General features: G+C 40.1%; 1 protein-coding gene across 1 annotated transcript; it reads left to right on the forward strand.

The window, feature by feature from the left end:
• The first annotated feature begins 635 nt into the window (after positions 1 to 635).
• slc22a31 (solute carrier family 22 member 31) lies at positions 636 to 16,944 on the forward strand. The gene is made up of 9 exons (XM_017459341.3): positions 636 to 1,831; positions 4,912 to 5,015; positions 5,531 to 5,685; positions 9,841 to 10,009; positions 11,409 to 11,554; positions 12,824 to 12,932; positions 13,678 to 13,892; positions 14,933 to 15,044; positions 15,144 to 16,944. Exons 1-9 carry the CDS (start codon positions 1,334 to 1,336, stop codon positions 15,568 to 15,570), a joined length of 1,935 nt encoding a protein of 644 aa, XP_017314830.1. The 5' UTR covers positions 636 to 1,333; the 3' UTR covers positions 15,571 to 16,944.
• The last annotated feature ends 9,951 nt before the right edge of the window (positions 16,945 to 26,895 follow it).

The following is a 26,895-nucleotide window of genomic DNA, read 5'->3' on the forward strand; positions in this document are numbered from 1 at the left end:
TCCATCCATCTTCTACCGCTTACTCCTTCTTCAGGGTCACGGCTGAACCTGGAGCCCATCCCAGGGAACATCGGGCACAGGGCGGGGTACACGCTGGACAGGGTGCCAGTCCATCACAGGGCACACGCAAACATCCATTCATACACTTTGGACACGCCAATCAGCCTACCATGCATGTCTTTGGACTGGGGGAGGAAACCGGAGTACCCGGAGGAAACCCCCGCAGCACGGGGAGAACATGCAAACTCCACACACACATGGCCCCGGCGGAAATCGAACCCCGGACCACTAAGCCACCGTGTGCCATCCCTATGAGTAGGTTCACCAAAAATATTCTCCATGGTGCACTGAACCGAAAGCAAACCTGTCTGTAATATTTATCACATCTGGTAACGGAGTGATGTTTCTCCCTCAGTGACTCATATAAATCATTCAGTGAATCAATGAATCATATCAGTCATTCAGTGAACAGCCCATGTAGAGACATAGTTAAGGAGGTGTATTATATAGTGATATAATTTACAATGATTAAAATTTACAGTGATTACACACAACACTTTTTAACCCTTTATAGTTAAATGAAATGTTATGGAACATCCTTTAGACAGGTTAGTTCCTGTTATCCCTTACATTATGGCAGCTATAAACATTATATATATAGACATTACCTCACCAGCCTCTCTTTTTTTCTCTCCTGAAGTTAATAAGATTTTTTTTTAATGCAACTTGTCATGCCAAGAAACTGGAAGGTATGGCCTCCTGTGCTTTAGACTCTCCCATGAAGGAACATTTACTGACCATCACAAAACGCTGACACCCAAGACTTCTTCCATAAATGTTACATAAACATCTCCAAGCAAAAAAAACAAACAAAACAAACTTCCCCATATCAGTGATCATATGTGTGTCTTTGGTCTTTGTTAAACACCACCACCATGTGTTTAAACCTAAGAGATAATCCCCTGAACTCAGGGTTGAACCTGGAGATGTCTGGTACTGTACGGTGATAACACTACCCACTGCACCATCAAACCACCTCAGTGGTATAACATTAATCAATTCCCTCTGATTCAATGATTCGAGCTCTACGAGAGAACCCTGTGTATTAATTATTAATTAAATATCACACAAAAGATATAGAAAATATATACAGAATATAGAGAAATAACAGAGGATTTTGAGAAAGTGTGGTCGGGATTCAGTTATTTACACATATACAACTTAAACAAAAAAAAAGACTTTAGATAAATAGTAAATAAGAGAACCTTTTGAGTCTTTTGCGCTTGCGAGTCGATTCGTCAAATTGATTCACTTGAAAAGAGTCGATTCCTCCATGAGCGGCTCGTTTGGAAGTAAACCGCCGCAGCTGGTGAGCAGGCGGTTTGTCTGTGGGACGCGGCGCTTTCCTGTGGCTCACACACACTTTCTCTCTTCTAAAACGATGTTGTTTGAAGCTAAAATTTACCCCCAGGTTGGAGGATACGGACGCTACAACCGGCTCGTTGCGGTTTTCAGCTGGTTCCCGCACTTCGCCGTGGCTTTAAACCTTTTCTCTGATATTTTCCTGACGCTCGTACCGGAGTCGTACCACTGCCTGGCGGACCCGGAGTTACTGCCCGCCGCCTTCCTCCTCAGCAACTTCTCCACACAGACTTACCTCAACTTCACCGTGCCGTGGCTGAACGGCTCCGGACTGAGCCACTGTGAGCTTTACAAGTACCCGAAGAACTGGACCAACTTCACCGAGAGTGCGCACAGGACGCGGGTGCCGTGTACCAGGGGCTGGTGGTATGGGAAAGCCGCCGGGCTCCAGAGCAACCTCGTCACTCAGGTCAGAAATGTTCATATTTATACTCTTTAATTACCTTATCTTTATCCCATATTTCTTTTTCTTTCTTTCTTTCTTTCTTTTTTTTTTTCATCGAAGTAGGTTCTTTTTTCCTGTTTATTGACTATCCTAATCTTATTGATGGGCTGTGTCCCAAACCGCACTCTGCACTACTAATCACACCTTCTGCAAAATATCTCATTTGTCTTGGCTTTAATAGTCTACTTGCACAAAGTATGTTTGCACAATCGATTTGTTCAAATTTGTTTTAGATTAACCCGTTAAAGGTGCAATGGTCGATTAAAATAATAATAATAATAATAATAATAATAATAATAATAATAATCCTTAGCCTACTTGTACAAATAACCTGGAGAATATGTAGAACATGAGATGGAGAACCTGTTTGGGAAAACTGACCTCTGGGCCAGAGCACTGGTTTTTGTTTGGAAGTGCCTTCGCTCAGTCATTTTCTAGACTAGTGTTCACCAAGCCTGTTCCTTGAGATCTACCTCCCTGAAGACTTTACTATAATCGTAAGCATCTAAACACTGGGTTAAGAAGTTCTTGATCAGATTTTGGTTGGAGATGAAACCTGCAGGAAGGTAGATCCCAGGGAAGAGGGTTGGTGACCACTGGTCTAGACCCCACTCTAAAGGGTTGAGTAGATCCTGGGGGTGGAGCTTCATGAACATGGGTGGGAATGGTTCAAATCTAATGGTTAGAGACCTAATCGTGTACCTTTTTAAAAATAATCATTACTACTACTACTACAGGGTGTCCAAAAAGTCTCCATACACAGGGGACTATGTTTACCAGCACCACGTCGGTGCCTTCATCAGTGGATGCTCGTGGACGTCTACATCTCGGTCGGTCTTCAACACTTCCAGTCTTTTTGAATTTGTTAATAAGTTTGGCAGCAATGTGGTGTGTGATGTGCTTCCCATGTTTCCTGTTAAAGAGCCCCTATTATGTGTTTGAAACGTGCCTAATTTTGTTTTAAAGGTCTCATACAATAGATTTACATGCATCCAAGGTCAAAAAACACTTTAATGTGCTGATCACTTAAATTGCAGCATTACCTTTTTCCCCTCAGAGTCACAAACGACTCGTTAAATGATTCGTTCAAAAGGACTCATTCTAAACTTCCCCTTTCAGAGAGCATACTCTGCTCTGATTGGTCAGATGTCCCAGTCTATTGTGATTGGTCTACTGCTGTCAGTGTGCAGCCGATGAAAACCAGAGGCGGGGATTTTGTTACAAACCTACGTACAGGAAGTAAGTCTGGAATCACTAACGACTCGTTTCAGCTGTTCAGAATCGGTTCCTTCTTTCGGGAGTCTATAACTCGGTTTATCGTGCGCTTTGATTTTTGAAACTTTGCAGACTTTTTACATTCACAAACAGCGATATAACACACTACATGAAAGGTAATATTTGAAAAAGTATAATAGGTCCACTTCAATAAGGCATTAAAGTGCACCTATTATACTTTTTCAAATATTACCTTTCCATTCTCGGCACAGTGGATACACTGACAAACACAGGAACGTCACACAGAAGGAAACACTGCTATGGAGTCAAGGATTCAGGAAGAACTGCTCATAAAACTGAGAGCTTCCTGTTGGCCTGAAAGAGCTCTCCTCGTCCAGTCAACTATCCTGTGCTGCTTTCTCCAAACACACAACACACTGCGCTACTGGCTGAAAGTCACTGATTGAATAATCTTTTATTTTTTAAATTTTATTTTATTTAACAATCCTTTAAACCAAACACGGCCAATCTGCAATCAAGCAAGTAATCTATGACAAAACGTGAAATATTACACCTACTCTAAAGCATTTCACTGCCGAGTGGACATAATAATAATAATAATAATAATAATAATAATAATAATAATACTGACAACAGTACTCTGGTCCTAAAAATATCAAACCAATCTGTCTATGTTCACATTTCAGTTTCAGTGTCTTACTCAGCTCCTTTCTTTCTGCCCTGATTGTTGACATCAGTGTGTGTAAATAACCTGCGTCCATCAGTAACATCACCGAATCTCAATGATGACTTGAGCAGCATTTTCCTAATCAATAACGTCACACGCATGACCCACAGTCTCAGAAATAAACTGTACTAAAGTGCACTTTAGTGGATAATCTCGCCTGGATACTGTAGACTTTGTACCTATGAACTGCTGCAGTTATCAGAACTGTCATGAGCTCATCCCACGAATCTGCCGTTTGACTTTTCTACACCTGTACTGTACCCGCTGTAATCATTTATAATCCCACTTTCCCGTGTCACTCAGATGTTGTCTCAGGGAGGTTTTCTTGGAAGCCTGTTCATTAGGGATCTGAACTTACATCCTGATTTCTGGAAAGCTGCTTTGTGACGATATCTACTGGTAGGGTTTACAACACACGGGATTAAGAATCAAGCGTGTGTGAACTTTTGAACTGGTTCATTTGTGTAAATTCAGTTATTACTGTGTCTTGTGGACTATATGTAAACATCTGATCTGTGATCTAGGTTATTCAGGGCAGAACTAAATAAAAAACTAATGCAATTTTTATGATCCTTTTAAAAAATAATAATAATAATTAGCATTTTGTAGATTCCGCAAGGCGTATGTAAACTTATGACCTCAACTGTATGTTATATAAATTGGCTGACATAGCCTCAGGTTAATGGGCAGCACAGTGGTGCAGCGGGTAGCTCCAGCATCCAATTGCAATGCTTTCTGGGTAAGCTCTGCCCCTGAATTCCAAACTTCACTACAGCTGATCAAATATTAGAACAGCCGTTTAGATGGCGTTGGGATTTCACACGAAAGGAAATGCTGTGGGAGACGTCAATAAAAGACATAAAAACAGCGCTCGTTTGTTTCCAACACACGAGATTAAAGGTCCCCGTGTCCCACAATGTCAAACTATTACTGACTCCACATTTTCAACGACGTGTGTCCGTGTCCTTTATATAACATGAACTTCAGCAGGTAAACAAATCCCTGCTGCTTGTGAACAGTCTTTTCAGTATCTCTTAAATGATACCTTATCTGAGTTGTCCCTCTTCGCTGGTGTCCACAGTGGAACTTGGTTTGCAAGGACTACTGGAAGATTCCTCTGCAGCACGTCAGCTTCATGACCGGCTGGATCCTCGGCTACGTGCTGCTCGGCACTCTGTGTGACTGGTGAGCGTTCAAGAGCTCTTTAACTGTGCTTTACTGTGGTCATTACACAGGGATGTTTCTAATTAAACACTGTATTAAAGATATAAACAAAATGCTGCACTTGTGCAAATGATCGTTTGTACAAACATTATGTACACACCCATAAATTATACACGTATTAATTATAATACATTTTTCTGTACTTTGAATAAATGTTCATTATAATTGCAGTGTTGTTTTAATTGCTAAAATGTTCATTTAAATTCGTTCTAATGAAATGTGGCCTTTAATTTCTTTCCATTTTTATTTCTTAAAATTTGTCAATAAATTATAAATGATCGTTTGTTACAACTCTTTCAAATAAATGATTCAGTAATTAATATTTTAATTATTACGAGTTATTTAAGAGTTTTCTTTAATGCTTTTATTTATTAATTAATTTTTTTTTTTTTAATGAATGAATTTTATTTATTTATTTATTTTTAAATGCCAGTATATAATATTGTAAATTGAAATCTGGTTTGTTGTGTGTTTAGGTTAGGTCGGCGTCGGGCTCTGCTGATCTCTGTGTCTTTCTCAGGCGTGCTCGGAGTCGCTGTGTGTTTCTCCAACAGCTCCGTGGTGTTTCAGCTCCTCCGCCTGGGTCAAGGCACCGCGCTCGCTGGTGTCTTCCTCTCCTCCTATATCACTCGTGAGTTCCACATGAGTGTTCGTTATGTCAAAACACACACAGTAGTGTACATAGGGAGGTCAAACATTTCTTTCCCTGCTGAAGGCAGTGTGTCTAATTTAGATGATCATTGCATGTAATAAAGAGATGTTTCCAGATTAAAATTTTTTTTTGCTATTGTAAATTGTTTGAAGAACATCAGAAGAAAGCATGTCGTTTTATTTGTGTAATCAGGTAACAGGATGTTGATGCGGGATAGGAGGGTCCTGTTTATCTACCACATCCTGTCTGGCTTCATTCTGTACCGATAGACTGTTTGTTTTTGCTTTGAAGGTAGATATAGGCGTGAGCATGAAAAATCATAAGCCTTTTTTGCCTCTAGAAAGATACCGCCACTTAAACCGTGAACCACGGTACTGTATGCAATATGTTATCGTTTTCTGCATGAACCGAGTTTGTATATTTGTCAGTGTTTTCTGTTAGACGTGTACGGGAGACATAAGGGAAAGTACACTTTAATTTAATTAGAAAGTGAATTGCTTCAGTGTTAAACATTGCAGTGTGTTGACCTACTGGACTTCCTGGAAAGCATGGACTTGGATACACATATTTTTTCTGACCTCAAAGAAGGATTAACATAACAACTAAAGCAAAGGCAGAGCTTAAAAATTTTTAACTAGATTTTTAACTAGTTACTAGACCCTTACCAACAGGGCATTCTAGTGCCATTTATAGGCCGTACAAACCTTATGTTGATTCGTTTATATTAACTTGTATGGTATATATTACCAGTCACCTAAGGCAGGGGTTCCCAAACTTTTCCAGGGCATGGCCCCCCAAATGGCATTAACATTTGACCGAGGCCCCCCTTTTGCAAGATGCCTTTAAAACACATTAAAAATACAGACTTCTGAATATATCCCCCTTTTTATTATTAATAATTACATCTTTACATTATATTACATTAGGAATTGATTGTGTGTGGTTGTCTGAAAAAAAAAAAAAATCATGTATTTATTTTTCACACCAAATTGTTGAGGCCCCCACTTTGAAAACCGCTGACCTAAGGTTTTTAAAAATCCCAGCAATTCTGCGGTGTCTGACACACACATGTCAGTGTCACCCCTGTGCTGAATGATCCACCAGCACATTATCAGCTCAGCAGTGGTCCTGTGCTGGTCCTTTCCCAGTGACGTACGTGTGTGTGTGTGTGTGTGTGTGTGTGTGTGTGTGTGTGTGTGTGTGTGTGTGTATGGTAAAGTTGCTTTACAAGGCCACTTCTCTTCTCTCCTAAACTCTCACACTTGTTATTTTTATTTTTAAAAAATTGTATTATTAACAATTCTACAATATAAAGGGAAATAACTGACACTTAAAGTCTCTGTGAAGTGCCTCGAAACGTGCAGCGCTATCCGACGTGTTGGCGTAATTTCCACTGAAACAGGAAGTCAGGGCGGGACATATCGAGTGGCCCGTCCCACTTTTTAAATAGCCAATAGCGCTTAGCTTACCTCACAGCCTGGGCTAAGCCGTACTTGACCCTTAGTACCATGGATTTTTATAATGTTGGGGGACGGGACACTTCAGATCCTAAAGAGCATTCGATTGGAGAGAAAATCTGACGAGAAGATGAAGTGCAGAATGATGCCTTCAAAATTGTTGCTCTGTATTGGTGGTAGAGAGAGACGGTACATTTTGAATGCGCATATCTTCTACATGCGAATTTCGTCATTGGTTCGGAGCGCACTAGCTTATACTATAAGCAACAAATCTCCCATTTTGATTTCATGGGGGCTTGAATCATTTCGTGATAGTAATGCATCAACCCTTTTAATATCTCCTTTACGTTTCTACTTAAACATATTGTAAAGTATAATCATAAGCACACATCTGAGCAGTCTGAGGGACATCTGAGGGACACAGCAATGGCTCCCTGACACTGCTGGGATTTGAACCTGGTCACTCACAGAGACTTTTCACATGAGTTAGGTCACTGATGTCCTTTTCTAACATGTCTTTTGTGGACATGGTGCGAACTGTCCTGCTGTTTTAAGGTCTGAAAAGAAATAATGGTAGACAAAATGTATACAGTCGTATACAGAACACTGGAATAGTGTCTTCAGTTTCTGTTGATTTTTATATATATATATATATATATATATATATATATATATATATATATATATATATATATATATATATATATATATATATATATATATAAAAATAAAATATACAGCCAGCATCTGTTCCCACACTAGTTTTCATGCTAGTCTTGCTGTCATATGACCTTCATGAAATCTTCATGGTCAAAGTTCCCATAAACCACCTTGGTAATCAGTCTCTGATTGTATTGGGAGTCAATAAGCTTGAAGTCTTTCCCCAAGCCTAAAGACTTCTTCTGGAAACAGCCCACTATAGTAAGCCATGTTTTTCTCATTTGGCCTTCCTGTTATTGTTCTATACAGTAGGAATGTATTTGTGCATTAACTCGAGGAAAAAGCTGAGGGCACACTGTGTAATGAACTTTTGTACACGCAGTCCATGCACCACACTGTCTAGGTTGTGTGGGAGCTCAGAAATGCGTAGGAGAAGGAGGCACAGGGTGGAACAAGGAGTAGGAATCTCAAACCGTACGCATACACAGTAAGCCCGAGTTCCTCTGAGGTCATCAGTAAAAATCTTTCCAGATGAAAAATCTGAGAACAGTGATGGATGGAAACCTGTGGGGTTTTTTTCTTCTTTTTTTCAAAGCGTTTCAGAACAATAGTAGGATGGAGGGCACCGGGAGGAGGTGAAGTTTCTTTCCTGCCTTCTCTTTAGGGAACGAGAGACACAAAGTCTGTGACTGGAGTCATTGAGGAATTTCACACAGTTTTGCACACATTCACGAAGGACTGCAAGCAAACAACAGACACTTTCCATCAGAGGGGTTTTATGTAAAAATGTTTTGGATGCTTTTTTAATTTTTATTTATTTATTTTTTTTATAAACATCCACATTGTTTTTCTATTTGAGTTTATTAGATAATTAGTTGATTCCTTAAATGCTGCTGCTGCAAAAAAAACATTTTTGATAAAAAAAAAAAATCTTTTTTTTGATACCTTTAGCAGTTGGTGATGGAAAGGACTGCTGAGCCAAACTCCAGAAATTGTACATGATTTAAATAAAAAAAAAAAATATATATATATATATATATATATATATATATATATATATATATATATATATATATATATATATATATATATATACACACACACGAAACTGCTGACGTCAATTATTTTTTTGTCATGAAGCAAAACCTTTGCAACAGCTTTTGACAGAATCGATGTCATTACATAATGTATTTTACTATAAAACTGTCCGAAATTCTCTAAGCTCTTGAAACTAATGTTTATTTAATCATTCGGATTATAGCGAGTGGAAACTTTGTTAATGTAAACAGGTAGCCTGTGTATTGGGTTGTGTTTACCACCGATCCATCATATGTTGTATAATTCCGTGATTTGACCCAAATCCAAAGCTGAAAGTTCTTATTAAAATGTTGGCTATTCGATGAAGCATTGCAAATAATAAAAGTTTCAGTGGTGATCTTGTATCTGACAGACCATGTGTATTACCCATAATGCACTTGGAACACTTGGAGATAGAAGTGTAACAAAGGTTACACATATAAATGAGTGTGTAATGCTAGTTATGTTATTCGCAACATAATGCGTCCTGTGTGTTCATTTGATTTCGGTTGAATGGCGTCATGGCGATATTCACACTGCAGTTAGTTCCCTCTCATATTTTCCTCATGTGTTTAATGTTGTGGAACATCTATAAGTTAAACTGTAGTTCCCTCAACACTTTTTTTAAAAATTTTATTTTCTCTCAAGACAAAAAATGAGAGGTAATTTCTTCTGTCTTGAGAGAAAATGGAGGGAAAAATTAATTCTGGGGACTCTGCTGTGTGATGGAGAACCGACGTCGATCATTCTGAATACTGTTTTCTCATTAATTGTGATCATTAGACTGCACGCCTTATAATACTTTAACTTCACATTTACTTTTTTGCTTTAGATTTAATCAGGCTTACATTTATTTAACGAAAAAGACCAATAGATTTCTTTCTAGAAAAAGGTTTCTGTAACTGTCCCCCCCCCATCCCTCTCGGGGTGTGTACTGTAGGTCTGGAGGTGTGTGATCCCTCTCACAGGCTCATGGTGTCCATGATGAGTGGTTTATTCTCTGTGTTTGCTGAGCTCATGCTCCCGGGCCTGGCTTTGCTGTGCAGTGAGTGGCCTGTACTTCAGGCTGTGGCTACGGTGCCTCTACTGCTGCTGCTGTCCTACTGGTGGTGAGTCATCTGTTTTACACACACACACACACCCACACACACACACACACACACTCACTAACTAACCACTCAGTAACCCAATGTTAAACTCAGATTCTTTCCAGGCCACATCAGCATTTTTGTATGCCTTTGTAGGGCCATTTTTTTGTATTATCATCTCTTCTATCGATTTAACACCAATAAGGCTCTTGGAAAAAGAAGTACTAACAGTCACTATTCATCTGTATACATTATCAAGTGATAACATTTATTATACGACAGTGAGTTCCAGTCCAATAATTTGACTAGACAAATGACATTCCAAAAGTGCTGATATTTAGTATCACAGCTACATTTCACTGATTGTATCACTCCACTCGTCTAGGTATGCCAGGGGCGTTAGCTGGACTGTTGATCATTCGGGGCTGAGCCCAGATTCTTCTCCATCAAAAAACTTAAACATACTACTAAATAAACTGTTTCCGTGCATTCCACTCCTTACCTCGGGTGTTATCACTGTTTGCAGGACTTCCAGAACGATAAAATATCAAACTGTTTGGCTATCTAATACGAGACTACAGGCTAGTTTGGTGTCGCTAGTCAAGAGGAGGTACAATCAAGCTATCAGTGTATGGGTTTAGCTGCTACAGAGCCATGTAAAGTACGTTATCTGTCCTTATGCTCTGCTCATATCATGTTCATGTAACTTGGATCTCGTATAGACATTTACACACCTTGTTTTCTTGCTCAGCATCAGAGGATGTTAGTGTTTCAGTTTCAACCCCTTTAGTGGTAAAAAAAAATAAATAAAAATTGCCGCATATCCATTTCCCCCTCACACTAACTGACTGTGTGAGCTAGCGTTTGGCAGGAGTGAGCGCTGTCAGCCAATAAGACACGAGTATTTCCACGTGTTTTTTTTTTTTTTTTTTTTTTTTTTTTTCTTCTGTAAACCCTGTCTGATTGATCTCACCTCCGTTCACTAAAGATAAAAAAAATTACAACACTGCTATCTTCATTTGTCGACGTAGTGACAAACTGCTCCACGTGGAGAAGTATTCGGGGCTAAAGAAAAAATCTTCGAGGCTACAGCCCCCAATGCCCGGACCAGGTTACACACCTGGTGTTTGCTACATAAAATTCCAATTCTAACACTAGTTTGGTACATTGAAACGACACTTTCAACACTGCACTTATAACTGCAATATTTCATGGTTTTCACACTCAACGTCCATCTGTTTCTTACTCATAAAACCTGTGCACACTATTATACTGTTAAACTCTTTGCATGTGGCTCAGTGAGAGTGTGTGTGTGTGGAGACTTGTATGTGTATCTGTGTCAATGTGTGTCTGTGTTTTGTATGTACGATCTTTGTGAGTGCGTGTAGTGAATGAATAGCATGTTTGTATGTTTGAACAGCTGGCCCTCTGTGTTTCCCGAATCTCCCCGCTGGCTTCTGGCCACATCTCAGATTCCTCAGGCCAAGAGATGCCTACAGCTGTTCAGCACCCGAAACGGAATGCGTAAGAGAGACGAGATCTACCCAGCAGAGACTCTTCTGACAGGTACGTGCATTGTTGCGTCAGTCCTGGAAGGTCAGATGGACCTTTTGCTTTTACACCCCTTATCTACTGCCTCCTCATGAGTAACGTCAGGGCTTTAAGAGACTGAGAGTAGACACAGTCACATGACAAATTCTTTCTAGAGAGCCATGTTTTCTCATGATTTAACCAAGTACTGTGTCTGTATATAAACTGATATAAAGCCAGTGCTGCTATAAACTCATCTGTTCAGTGTGAGCGGCCATGTCGATTTGACGTCACTCCATAAACAGGGAAGTAACTGGTAGTTATGAAGACTAACCTTCTGACCAACTAAAGTTGATGAGTTTAAATTTCAAGTTCAGGGTGCGTTTTCAGTGCTTTTTTTTTTTTTTTTTTTTTTTTTTTTTTTTTTAAAAACCCTTTGTAGTAGGGAGGTTCCAAGTTGAATGCTGAAATTCAGCATTAAAAATCAAGAGGTTGGCAAGCTAATAAGAATAATTTATAAATAATAAAAATAATAGTCATTCCTACTTTGAACACTAGGTGCTGCCATTACTGAGAAATCTATCTAAAAACGAATTCACTTCCAGTGTCTTTTTTTTTTTTTTTTTTTTTCCCCCACAAAACATCTGTGGTATTACTTCTACAGGACTACAGTAAAGTCACTCTTGATGTAAATGGTGATGCCAAAGAAATTTTAAAAAAAAAAGAAAGAAATGAAATGCAGGTGATTTCAGTACACTGGCTAAAAGAATATTAGAGTTCAGTAGAAATTATATCTGTTTAATTAACCCAGTCTCATTTACTGAAGGAATATAAGGAAAAACCATCAGATGCTGCTGCAGCTGAATTTTGGTAAACATCCAAAAATAACTCGTGCTCTTTCCGCTTTGTTAGTGATTTCTCCGAGGGGTGTTCAGCTGCACTGACCTTTTATCATAAGCTATATCATTATTTTAATGTAAAAAAAAAAAAAAAAAACACTTTAGTTTTACTTTTGACGCTTAAAAAAAAAAAAAGAAAGAAACCTGCAGGAATTGTAAAAGTATTCCTCATATATATTCTAGTGTTCACATAATCCACATATCCGAACTTATCTGCACACGATGATGCCTGGCTGCGCACATACAGTTTAAATGCGCCACATCACTGTTAGAAATGAAATTAGTGTAAATGTGGGCAGGAATGCTGGATACAGTTCACCAGTGAAAGAGCATTTAATTGGGTTCAGTGTGGCTCAGTCTGAAACTGTGCTTCTGTGTTGAGCTCCTCTCCCCTATCATTATACAGAGATAGATGTGGCTTTCCCAGAAGACCCCCTGCCAAAGTACCACCACATCTTTGAACTCCGTCACACCAGAGTTATCTGGAGGAATTGTCTCATCCTGGCCTTTACTCTGTGAGTGACACTTAACCACCGCTGTGTGTTTACACATTATAACCTGCAGTGTACTCTGTTTCCAGGAAAAAGTCATTAATTCAGGTTAAAGCTCGAACAGTATTAAATATTTTCGATTTACTATAATAACCTTGCATCCTAAACTCATAGTTTTAGTTACTGCATTTTTGTTTTATGTGCTTGCTTGTTATTTAACCCTTATTCAAAGAAGACAGCACTTAATGCCTTATAGCAATGCACTGTCAGTTATATCCATCAGAATATGTGTCCTAAAATTTATATCACTTGTAAGCAGTTAGCGATTTCCATCAGTCACATATAGAGTTGCTTTTTTCTTTTAAATGACATTCTAATACTCCTACAGGGACTACTCATATATACAGCACCACTATTACATACTTTATGTAGTGGCTATATTTCGTGAGTAGGAAGCCATTGCTGATGACATTTTCTGTGGCATCTTCTTCTATACCAGAGCAGCATGACGTTAATTACAATGCCATGTTTTCCTTTTGTGTCTTGAAACACGTCTATATCTCCATCTACTGAACACCTCTGACTGCAAACACTAAACCCAAGCACAAAAGTTGTAAATGGTTAAAAAGATGATCAGTACACTCTGGAACTTTCCCTGTGTGTGTGTGTGTGTGTGTGTGTGTGTGTGTGTGTGTGTGTGTGTGTGTGTGTGTGTGTGTGTGTGTGTGTGTGTGTGTGTGTGTGTGTGTGAGATGTATCTGTTGTGCAGTTTCTTAGGCACAGGGATCCAATACTGTTTCACCCGGAACCTCCACAACTACTCACCACACTTCTACTTTGTGTATTTCCTGCGTGCTCTGACGGGAGCCGTGGCTTGCGGCTTCCTGTGCGTGACGGTTGACCGCGTGGGACGGAGAGGAATTTTGCTGCTAGCTGCAATCATCACAGGCCTGTCCTCACTACTGCTGCTGGCCCTCACACAATGTAATAATAATAGTCGTCGTCGTCATCATGTACAGTACCTTTACACATGAGACTGCAATTACGTTAGAAATAATCTGGTCATGGGGGGTACTGTGACTTAGTGCTTAGTACGTTTGCCTTGCACCTCTGGGGTTGGGGGTTTGATTCCAGCCTCCGCCCTGTGTGCACGGAGCTAGCATTTTCTCCCTGCCCGAATCCCTGATTCAGGGGTTTCCTCCACCAATCCAAAGACGCGTTATAGGCTGATTCGCATTTCCAGACTGATCATAGTGTGTGTATGGGCATGTAAATGTGTGTGTGATTGTGCCCTGCATTGGGTTGGTGTCCCATGCCTTGTGCCCCGAGTCCCTTGGGATCCCCGCGACCCTGTGTAGGATAAGCGGTCTGGATGGATTATTCGGTCATTTAAAATAGTTAGCAAATACAATATTTTTTCTCTAGATTACACTAAGGGAAAGGTATGGATATGCGGGGGGGGTGTTCCAGTTAGCATATTTGGAGATTTCGCATTTAAGGTAAAGTGTAGAACACTATATTACATGTATTGCAATATTAAAAGGTGCTTGGCTGGGCAGTGTTACCTCCTCACACCTCAAAGGTCAACGGGCTCAATCCCGAAATATGACAGGAGTTTGAATTTTTCACCGATCCTAAACTGGCCCAGGTAGGAATGCGTATGTGCACACTGTGCCCCGTAATGGCCTGACCTCCCATTCATGATATATTCCTGTATTGTGCCCAGTGTTTCCAATGGAAGAGATCGTAATAAATTAATTAATTAATTAAACAAAAGGTGCATTGACAGGAAATCTCCAAATTACCAACAGACCCCAGTATATGCCAGGTTTAAGGTAAATTAGCTCAAATGGGAACGCAAAAACAAATTTAAAATATATATGCACCATCACATCACCTCTGTTGACATTTTGAAGTGTCTATCATAATACAATAGTGTATACTTAATATTTTATAATTAAAAATTAGTTATGTACATAAATCTATACATTGCATAATGACCAATGTTGCATCTGTGATGTCAGACCTGCGTGGAGGACTGGTGTTGGTGCTGTCATTCGTAGGGCTTTTCTCCTCTCAGGCTCTGGCCATGCTCAGTGTGTTCTTCGCCAGTGAAGTCATGCCTACTGTCGTACGGTAAGCAATAGACATGACCCTTTTTTTTCACATTAAAATGAACACATTAGAAAGTTCCAGTCTGCCTTACTCATGACTGTTCTTCTCTGTCTGTCTCAGGGGTGGCACCCTAGGTCTGGTGATGGCTGCCGGCAGCGTGGGCACAGCCGCTTCGTCACTGATGGAGCTGCAGAACAACAGTGGCTACTTCCTGCACCACGTGGTGTTCGCCTCGTTCGCCGTTCTCTCCGTGATCTGCATCATGCTGCTGCCCGAGAGCAAGCACAAGGCCCTGGCCGACTCTCTGAAGGACGGAGAGAGCCTGCGCCGGCCTCCGCTCTTCCTCTCCAGGAGAGGACGAGATGAACTCCCACTCCTCCGCTGCCACCATCCTCCTTCTCAGTACAACCCGGAGAACTACTCGCGCCTGCTCAGCGCCACCAGGAAGATGCTCACCCAGGACACGGTGCCGTACAGGATCGCAGTGACCTCTCAGCTGCTGCTGCAGAGTAATGGCACTTCACAGGGTGACCACGATGTCTCATAATAGCAGTGGGTTATAATTTCACAAGAGTGACTTTTACGTGAATTTTATATTTTAAAATGTCGTTTTTTTCACCTACTGTTTCGCTTGACTCTCCGGCTGTCCACTAGGTGGAGCTGCTCATGGCCAGGATATACTTGCGATTTGAGAGTGGTGTGTGAAGTTACATGTACTGATAGTACGGAAGCATTGTTACTATTAATGCTTTTATTGTATTTAATATAGTGAAGTCAAATTCCAGCTTGATCATGTTAGTATACTGTAAGTTGTGAGACGGTAAAAAGGAGAAAACATGCTTACTTGCACTCTCCATTTAAAACTGTCCACATCCTTTTTTTTTTTTTTTTTTTTTTTTTTTTTCTTTCAGATTTTTGCTGTCAAAACAAATATCTATCTATAAACCTACAGGTAAGTACCCGTATTGGGTTCCTGAAATGTTCTCTGACCTTAATACCGATTCATTTCTGTCATAGTATTAAGTCTCTAGTAAGCGCTTTATCCTGGTCAGGGTCGTGGTGGATCCAGAGCCTGTTCCAGGAACAGTGGCTGAATATCTGCGTTTACTGGACTGTTGTGTTTTCTTCGAGCCATCATACTTTTTGTTCCCCCTTATATTTTTCACTGTTCCAATTTTTACTTGGTCTGAACGTATTTATGCTTCAGTGAAGTAAGCTGAGGATCACATGAGAGCTGCTCCTCATTCACTTAGTTAGGTCTCATGGCTCTCATTTAAACGTACCTTGTGACCTCGTACTTCTGTGATTTTATTTCATCTAACTGACCTCACTGAAAGGTGCTCATGCTGTTTTACAAACAACTCGGTGTTCGTCAGTTGATCTGTATTTCTGTCCTGTTGCTGTGGTCTGAAGTGGGGTAGTGTTATTGTTATGAAGTCATCAGTGTAAATCAGATAATGGTCACTTTGATAAATGTACACTGGGTATGGTGTGTATATTATTGCAGGGTCCCGGTGCACAGTGGCATCATGGGGTCATCATCTGTAGTGCTTCCGTAACAGACTCCAGCTAAATGACTGAGAATGACGATCTCGGATTGAAGTGAAATTCAGTTCTTCTGTTTATCGTATTCATGCACAAACCCATTGCATTGATTCTTCCTCACTTTTATATATATTTTTCCAAAATGTGAACAGTATGATGATGATTTTTTTTTTTTTTTTTTACTTTCTTTTATTTTTTTTGTATCAGTCTGATTTGCCATGAAGCCAGTCTGGTGCAGCATGGGAACTGCATGCAATTTTTTAAAAAATTGTTTTTTATTTTATTTTTTATTTGTAATGTGTGTGTGTGTGTGTGTGTGTGTGTGTCTGTATAAGAACTGCAATAAAATCCATATTTGTATGCAGATAAACTTGCATCAGTTTCAGCTCCCAAATAATTTGTTGCCATTTTTCTGACTGTTTGCAATATTTTCTGTCTAAAATTGTTTTATGAAATCTTACTCTACTGTCACATTAACAGATTACTCTGTCCTGCATTTTATAAATGTATTTTAAAAAGAAAAAAAAAAAAATCAGTAATACAGTACATACAGTCTGCATTCCTACATGTCTGTGTTTCATTTAAGATTCATTTGCATTTATCCTATTAACTGCTGGCGTCTGCTGACTTGACTACATACTGTACATGCTCTAGGTGCAGCAGTGCAGCGGATCCTCCATGTCATACAGCCTTGAACACACAGCTGTCAAACAGCTGAGATGCTGAAAAGAAGTTACTGCAATAGTAAAGGCATTCCCTATATATACCAAAACAAAACCTTTTAATATAAAGCTCATCTTACAGAGACAACTAGTACTAGTATAGATCGTCCATCCATCCATCCATTTTCTGTACCGCTTATCCCACACAGGGTCGCAGGGAGCCTGGGGCCTATCCCAGGGAACTCGGGGTCACCCTGGTCAGGGTGCCAAGCCATCACAGGGCACAATCGTGCTCACATTCACACACTACGGACAATTTGGAAATGCCAATCAGCTACAGCATGTGTCTTTTGGACTGGGGAAGGAAACTGGAGTACCCGGAGGAAACCCTCGAAGCACGAGGAGAACATTAAAACTCCACACACACACAGAGGGCGGAGGTGGGAATCTAACCCCCAACCCCGGCAGTGTGAGGCAAATGTGCTAGCCTCTACGTCATAGTGTCCCCCTAGTATACGGTAGATAATGAATCCTAAAAAATGTTTTCCAGGTGTAGCACATCCCTTCAAATGTACTACACCGCCTTTAGAAAACATGTCTGTATAAAATTATTCCAGGTGAATGATGGACAACAAAAAAAAACCAGTTAATACAAAGTATATCCATGTGAATCTTATTACAATGTGTTCGGTTATATCTGGAGCTAGTGCTGCTGCTTTAGTCAACCAGGTTTACTTCTCTTTAGAAGAAAAAAAACCATAACGAGTTTAAACTGATCAGATCTAGGAGTAGACCAAATGAAACGGAAACAAAATCTGCCCTGCTTATTCACTCCTCACACTTCTAATTCAATAGCTCCCCTTACAGGATCTGAGTATAATTACATACTGGATAGATGCCAGTAGAATATGTAAAGCCGCACCAGTCGCTTCGTTTCTTTGATCCACTTTAACATTAAAGGCTACTGGATACTGAATGGACACTACCAGTTAAAAGGTTTTGAAGGGTCTGAAGGTCTTGTTGTACCTGTACTGCCACTTCAAACCATCAAAGGCACTTTAAAAGGATCAACACTTCCAATCTATTTGAGCAGGACAGCGTGTGATTTACTGTACAGTCAGAATCATCTAGGAATAAAGTGATACTGACTAATTGGGGAGGAAAATACACCAACAACTATGCCACAGACAAAGTGACTGAGATAATGCTGTCACCCATTATGATGTTTGATGTGAACATATACATTGTGCCGATTGCATTAATCAGCAGGTGTACATGTGTTTCTAATAAATTGGAACAATATACATAACATTAAAACCACTGATAGGTGAAGTGTATAACGTTGATTATCTTGTTACAATGGCACCTGTCAAAGGCAGGGATATTTTAGGCAGCAAGTGGAAGCAGGAATATCGGCTAGACGACTGGGTTAGAGCATCTCCCCAATGGCAGGGCTTGTGGAGTGGTCCCGGTATGCAGTGGTTAGTACCTACTAAAAGTGGTCCAAGGAAGGTCCAAGGAACCGCAGAACTGGCAACAGTGTCATGGGCGCTCAGGGCTCACTGATATGTGTGGGGAGTGAAGGCTTGCCCGTCTGGTCCGATCCCACAGAAGCATAAATTGCTGAAAAAGATAACGCTGGCTATGATAGAAAGGTGTCAGAGCACACAGTGCATTGCATCTTGCTGAGTATGAGGCTGTGTCGCCGCAAACCGGTCAGAGCGTCCATGCTGACCCCTGTCCACCACCAAAGCACCTACATTGGGCACCTACATTGAGCATCAGAACTGGACTATGGAGCAATGGAAGAAGGAGGCCTGGTCTGATGAATCAGGTTTTCGCTTACCTGGGTTGTGTCGCTTACCTGCTGAACAAATGGCTCCACGATGCCAGAAGAAGGTGCCAGATAACACAGCACACCTTCAGAGGACTTGTGGAGTTCATGCCTGGACGAGTCAGAGCTGCTTTGGCGACACAAGGGGGACAGACACAATATTAGGCAGGTGGTTTCAATGTTATGATTGATCTCTGTATATGCAAATTGAGAAACGCTTGCGACTCTAGATCTATTTGAAAAAAGCCTACATCACTAGCCTACATATACAATTGATCATATACACATACATATAATCAGTATATCAATAAGAGTGGTGCAGAGGAATGACCGTAATATCTGGGAGTTATAAGAGGGTTTGTGGCTGTTGAGCTAATTTTGCATAACTGCAGGAGTCTGAGGAAATGCTGCTCTCTACAGGCCCATCTGCCTCTCCAACAGCAGGTGGCTGGCTTCAGCATTTCACTCCACTTGTCCTCGTCCTGTCCCTCCATCACTATGTCTTGCAACATACACACAGCCATGTCATGGATAGTGATGGTTTAGTTTCAGTAAGGTTGTGAGTTGAAATCCTAGCACTACCAGAGTGACAATATTGGACCCTTGATTTGTTTTCTCCTTTGCTTCTATGTACCTTAAATAAAAGCATCTGACATGTAAATTTCTGTCTCCTCCCTGGACTTAAAATCTACAGCATTCATCTGTCATGTTACACTTTGAAGGTGATGCGTTACACTGGAAATAAATTTACCATCGGGACTGAAAGTGGTGTTTAGCTGAAGTTTCTCAGAACACTTTCCTCCTTATTTCAGATGTAATTGATCATCCAAGACATGTTTGGCATCCAATCGATTCGGAATTTTGCACTGGAGCTATGAGGCTAATGCAGCTAACAAATAATAAAAGTCTCACCTTAAATGCCACTTTAAATAAATTCCCAAATCTCCATATACTCTCTTTAAATCATATCTTGAATACCAGAGACAACTTTGAAGTTGCAAAATCATCTGAATCACTTCCAGCTTTCCTAATCAATTCAGGCTTCAAATTTGGAGGACTTTAACTGTGTGCATGGTGACCTACAAGAGACTGGTGTGCCATCCAAAGATGTAACTTTCCTCAAAAGGAAAGGCCAAACTGTGCCCGTTGGGAGTTAATCTAGCGCATGCTTAGCACTGCAAGAATTTAAGTAATGCTCTAAGGCTTAGCAAGATTAAGTCCTTTAGGTGCTGCAGATTCCTGAAGAATTCCTCATGCAAATATTGCAGGCAGATGGATGCTGATATGTGTTCTTGGCCTTGTTGCCTACTCTGTCTGCGTGCGTGTGGGAACCGCGTGGTCTAGTTTTGTCATGACTGATTGCACCTCTCAGGATTTCACACCAAGACTGTAGTTCCACTTGTAGTAGTACAGGCTCTGACAGATGGAAAAGTGACTTACAAATGAGGCATATCTTAGTTCAAGTGGCTGGTATAAATAGGCTAGCAAGGCTAAAGCCCCCTGGCTTTCAAATATAAAAAAGACATCAAAGTTTCATTTTTTTGGCATTCACATCAGATTATTCACTGTTAACAAATGTTTTAACAGGGATTTTTTTATTTTCATTTTTGCAGAACCCAGTGCAATACGGCGCTTTTAAAGTTTATACTTTTATATCTTTATATAGCAATTTTCTAGACACTCAAAGCGCTTTACATAGTATGGGGGTGGGGGTGGGGGATCTCAACCACCACTAGTGTGTAGCATCAACCTGGATGAGGCGAGGGCAGCTATAGTGCTCCAGAACGCCCACCACACACCAGGTATTAGTGGAGAGGAGAGTGATGTAGCCAATTCAGAAATGGGGATTATTAGGGGGCCATGATAGGTAAGGGCCAATGGGGGAATTTTGCCAGGACACGGGGGTTATACCCCTAATCTTTTAGGATAATTGTCCTGGGATTTTTAATGACCACAGAGAGTCAGGACCTCGTTTTAACGTCTCATCCAAAAGACGGTGCTGTTTTCACAGTATAGTGTCCCCATCACTATACTGGGGTATTAGGCCCCACACAGACTACAGAGTGAGCACCCCCTGCTGGATTCCTTAATAAGACTTCCAGCAGCAACCTTATATTTCCCCAGGGGATCTCCCATTCAGGTACTGGCCAGGTTCAACCCTGATTAGCTTAAGTGTGAAACCAGACAAAAACTGCAGGGGGCTCCAGCTATGGCTCCAGCTATGGCTCCAGCTATGGCTCCAGCTATGGCTCCAGCTATGGCTCCAGCTATGGCTCCAGCTATGGCTCCAGCTATGGCTCCAGCTATGGCTCCAGCTATGGCTCCAGCTATGGCTCCAGCTATGGCTCCAGCTATGGCTCTTAGTTCCACAAAATGCTTAGAAGTAATAAAGAAGTCAAATGCAGAGAATTGCAAATATCAGAGACTAAGTGATAGGAAGAGTATTCAGTTATTTTTACCCAATATTCTTAAAGTAAAGATATTTTTTATATTATAGAGCCTTATTAATACAGCCTTTTACCGAGCAGCACTGAATGTGTGGGTTTTTCCCACAGAGATTTTTTATCAAATCCTTCACAACCATATCTAGTATATCTTAGCACTCAGTTACTTTGAGTAGCACTACTCACTGAGTACCAAAACTTTATCAAAGACAAATTGAGTAATTTATTGTACTTTGTCAACTTTTAGATAGATTAGATTTTAGTTCAAACATGGTTGATTAGCCAAGATCTTTTTGGGTAATATATTGGTAATGGTAAAGTCTATTCCTTCCAAAATCTTTGTATACTTGCTTTAATCACCATAGTTAATACATATCACATTATTTTATTATTTCACATTAATACATATCACACATGAAATTATATTATAAAGTAACAGGTGTAATCTGTATTTACACTTTTAGGTCATCTTTGTGGTTAATCAGTTGAAAACGTTCAATACATGGTTTAATGAAGTGACAATGTTCTCAGTGTTTTGACAGAGAACTGAATGTGGTTTGAGTGGTTTGAGAATGTGGTTTGAGATTCTTACAGAGTGAAAAAAAAAGATTTTATGCAGTAGACTTCCAGCATAAAACTACAGAAGCAAATGTAGGACTGCAAAAAATATCTCTGCTGATCGACATGATACATGTGCTGCCAGATTGAGTTTCCACCAACTGACCAGAAACAGAGACAGGTTATAAGAGGAACAGACAGACACAACTAAACTAATTAAGCTAACTGTCTTGGACAAAATATTTGTACTAAGTCAGTAATGCTACACAAACTAGTCAGCTAGTCTTTTAACTAGTCTCTTAAAAATACTATGTAGAGTAAAATTATTTTAATACTCTTTCCTTCAGATCCTTCAAAGTATCGGTTATTTTTTACTCATCTGAATTTTACTTCTATATACATTACATCTATGCACGCCCCCCCTTATCTGTGCCTGGTAAACATATTGTCCCCCTGGAGGGCTGCATGTGAGAACTTTAGTCTGAAATTACTCTAATACACTGCAGGATGTTCAACATTTTATCATTTAACCTTGTAGTGGAAGGTTGCACAAACACTCCTATCTGACCCATTTACTTATCCCCCTGTTTGTGGCATTTCCAAACCAGTCCCCTGATTTTTGCCTAAATAGGCCACATGTCATGGGGACTGTGGATGGAAGTCACAATATAGTTGGTCTGGTTCTCGATACTATGTCTGCAGTCCTGCTGGTGTCTTTCCCAGAGCTCATGTGCCCTCTGGAGCTCTATGTCCTTGAAATGATCAAATATGCTAACAGACCGAGTACAATTTAGCCAGTGATAGAAATCTCTTTCACAGGTAGCGAATTTATCATAGTTTTGAAATCAAATGATCTCCACAAAACCTCAGGATGGCTGCTCTAGTGCAGCTCCTGTTGCTCCACATTGGTTCAACCAACACCTTCAACATGTTTCAATGAATTATCAGCACAAGCTGCAGCTAAATTATAGAACCAAAATCCTGTATACGCTTTCAGGTTAAGTGTATAAACATTTCCTACAAATACCCAAGGTGGCAACCAAAAAATGTTTAATCCTTTAATTTAAACCAAACCTTTTATTAAACCTTTGGTTCTTTTATTTGTCTTTGTGTAATTTGTACTTTTTGTACTAGAGTAAATAATTCACCTCATTCACAATCATTACATTGAAAACCTTTTCACTCTGAACAATCATCTGTCACGACTGTCACTAACAGGTTAGATGAATCAACAGTTTGGGCAAGAGAAAAATCAGACCTTGCCTCACTGATTTTTGTAACATGTATAAAATATGTTGTGTATTTTTCTTATGACCACTGGTGGGGCTGTTGCACTCGGCTCCACAAAATTCCAACATTTGTTACCAGCAAATATTAATATTAGCATCCAAAAAATCTGATGTGGATGCCAAAAATGAAACCTTATATTGATGACTTTTTACATTTGAAAAGGGCTTAGACCTGTTAGCTCATTCATACCAGCAGTGCCTGCTGTATGCCATTTATAAATTGTTATAGCAGAAACCTGCAATTCACAAATGAACCCTATAACAAAGCCCAATTGGAGATTATCACTCTGATTTCTCAAATGAGGTTCCAGATGAGTTTTCTGTTGATGTTTAGCTCAATCGTGGAATTTGCACCATAAAAAATACATCTTAGTTCAATGAATGTAGAGCAATCTTTATTTTTTATATCCATCCATCTTCTGTACCGCTTATTCTTCACAGGGTCGCGTGGAGCCTGGAGCCTTTCCCAGAGGACTCTGGGCACGAGGTAGGGGACACCCTGGACAGGGTGCCAACTCATCACAGAACACAATTGCACACAGACTCACACACACTATGGACAATTTTGGAGATGCCAATCAGCCTTCAGCTCATGTCTTTGGACTGGGGGAGGAAACTGGAGTACTCAGAGGAAATTCCCAAAGCACCTGGAGAACATGCAAACCACACACACAGGGGAGAGGTGGGAATCAAACCCCAAACCCTGGAGGTGCGAGGCAAACAAGCAAACCACTAAGCCACCGTGCTCACAGTGTAGACATATAATAACTGTAACATTATATTTTTTCAATATCATTCAGCATTATTTCATATGAGTCCTGAATAAATTCAGTAGCAGCATAGATCAATCATTTTTGTTGAAGCTGTCAATCAGGTATGAGCAGTGTTTCTCTACAGCAAGAAACCTCACCTCTCATACTAGAATGTTTGTAAGTATTAATTAAATCTTTCTTTATTGGTTTCCTCTAAACAATACACCTGTGTGTGTATGTGTGTGTGTGTGTGAGTGTGTGTGCGCGTGCATGTGCTTGTGTGTGCGTGTGTGTGTAAAGAAGTGCCTCAGGCCACTTGTTTTTTGACAGTTTGATTGAATCTTCTACTTCACCCATGAGGCCACAAGCCCCCTGGTCATACACACACAAACATCATCAACAATGAGATGGGGGAAAACAGGGAAGCCAGCTCAGCACCATGACACGTTTTTGAGTCTGTACGCTATGAAGATGATAATAAAAGCTAAAAGACAAAAGAAAGTGGGTGGAAAAAGTCCCTTAATTCAGTTTACACTTACCTTTAGTCCAAGAATAAACTTAGACATGAATCCAAGGAACCAATCCAAAGGTTATGTCACATGCTGATTTCATATTCAGGTTAAAATATGCTGACAATAGTTTAGTCCAAGACTGGACTTAATTAGCATCCAAGACCAGCCCAGAGTAGCAGTGAACATGTAGCTTACAATCATGTAGCTTAAACATGTAGCCTTAGTGTTCCTTAATGAACTTATTTGGTTTCTATGTGAAAATAATTGACTCCTGATAAAGTAATGAAGGTGCGTTAGCTTTGATCACCATGTTGAATTATTATGCTCTTACATCCTCTACAGTGTGTGTGAGTGTGTAGTAAAATGTGCCTCAAGATATTTTACGTTTTCCAATTTCTGGCAAAGTCACATGGTTCAGCAGCAGTAAAATCATGGCCATTGTCTTTTTTTATTTTTGTTTTTAAGGAAACCAAGCACCTTTTTCTAAATATTGTAGGAGTTAAGAAGTGGCTTACATACACTTTCCATGAGACCACTGCTTTGCATACAGTCAAATTGATGACAGCTGAAAAGACGTGATACTGTCTTTATCAGCTAAATGCTGCTGAAGGCTGGACACCTCAACCTTGTGCACCTCTCTGTTTGATCAAATTTAACAACTGTGATTACTGTGTTGAGATTGATCAATAGCCTGAGCTTGTTGGGGTGGCACATTTACAGAATTAAAGGCAGAAACTCCATAGTACACACCTTAGCTATACCTGTTTTAATCCTGACTGGGATAACCTAAATACTTGCACTTCCAAAAAACAGGTTATGCTCAAGTCTACTCCTTGCTTCAGTGGATTCTCTAGACCTGTACCTAAGAACTGTTGTTATAAAAATAAAGAATGTCCTGTTTATCCGAGGACTTCTATTCACAATCATTATTTCAACACACTTACTGTTTGATTATGATATACAGTAGAAGGTAAATTATTTGTAATCCCACTATTCAGTCTGGTTCCTCTCAAGGTTTCTCCTCATGTCACCATTAGCCTATATTTAGCCTGTATTATATTGGCTTACATTGGCCACCCTTGGCCTATATTATGTTTGCCTTCATTGGCCACCATTGGCAAACAATGGCCACCATTGGCCTATATTATATTTGCGTACATTGGTCACCCTTGGCCTATATTACATTTGCCTACATTAGCCACCATTGGCCTTTATTATATTGGCCTCCATTGGCCTATATTATACTGGCCTACATTGGCCACCATTGGCCTATATTTTATTGGCCTACATTGACCACCATTGGCCTGTATATATATACAGGGGCAGTGGTCGTTTAGCAGTTAAGGCTCTGGGTTACTGATCGGAAGGCGGGTGTTCAAGTCCAGCACTGCCAAGCTGCCATTGTTGGGCCCTTGAGCAAGGTCCTTAACCCTCTCTGCTCCAGGGGCACTGTATCGTGGCTGACCCTGTGCTCTGACCCCAGCTTCCTGACATGCTGGGGTATGCGAAGGAAAGAATTTCACTGTGCTGTAATGTATATGTGACCAATAAAGACTCTTTATCATTATCATTATATTGGCCACCACTGGCCTGTTTTATATTGACCTATATTATATTGGCTTACATTGGCCCTTTGTTGCTGGTGTATAATCATCATATTTATAAATATCATGTTTATTTACGTATGGAATATGTGTAATGTAATGTCTAATAGTCAATAATGGAGGTTTTCCTTTCCAGAACACACAGTAACAGTGTAAATATAATCACTGTGATATCAGAGTAAAAACTATAATGCAATACTTAGATAAAATAAAATATTTAGAAAAAAAATGGAACTACAACTAGGCAGTGTTTATTTATCTAAAACTAGATGTTTGTCGTCTGGCTAGCTACATGCTAACACTCGACAGCCTAATTTGAATTACGTTCTTCTATCCCTCGCATTTTTATTGGCGCTTGCTAAGGAACGGATTATTCCACTGCGTACAGGAATAGGGGGGATAACCTGTCACATTAACATATTTAAAAGCACGACGATGTAAAATAATCCGTAACATGTTAATTCAATATCATTTTTACGAGGTAATTATACGTCATTATTTAGAAACAATACTGCCGTGTTAACTTGGCTGTCATGTCATGGTTAGTGACGATAGGCGGAAGCCATTTTAAGATGCACATTGGTGCAGCCAGCACGTGTCCCCAAGCTCGAGCCGAACGCGCTCGGATAAGAGGCGCGCGGGGGAAGTCGGAGCTGCTGACGTCAGACGAGT

The sequence above is a fragment of the Ictalurus punctatus genome, chromosome 27 (genome assembly GCF_001660625.3).
Source record: "Ictalurus punctatus breed USDA103 chromosome 27, Coco_2.0, whole genome shotgun sequence".
In the NCBI taxonomy this organism is placed as follows: domain Eukaryota; kingdom Metazoa; phylum Chordata; class Actinopteri; order Siluriformes; family Ictaluridae; genus Ictalurus; species Ictalurus punctatus.

Bases quoted from the DNA above. Each gene is read 5' to 3' on its own strand.
- slc22a31 (XM_017459341.3), top strand. From the start codon at position 1,334: ATGAGCGGCTCGTTTGGAAGTAAACCGCCGCAGCTGGTGAGCAGGCGG. The intron at 11,555-12,823 runs GTACGTGCATTG...ATCATTATACAG, and splicing joins AGCAGAGACTCTTCTGACAG to AGATAGATGTGGCTTTCCCA. The intron at 12,933-13,677 runs GTGAGTGACACT...TCTGTTGTGCAG, and splicing joins CTCATCCTGGCCTTTACTCT to TTTCTTAGGCACAGGGATCC.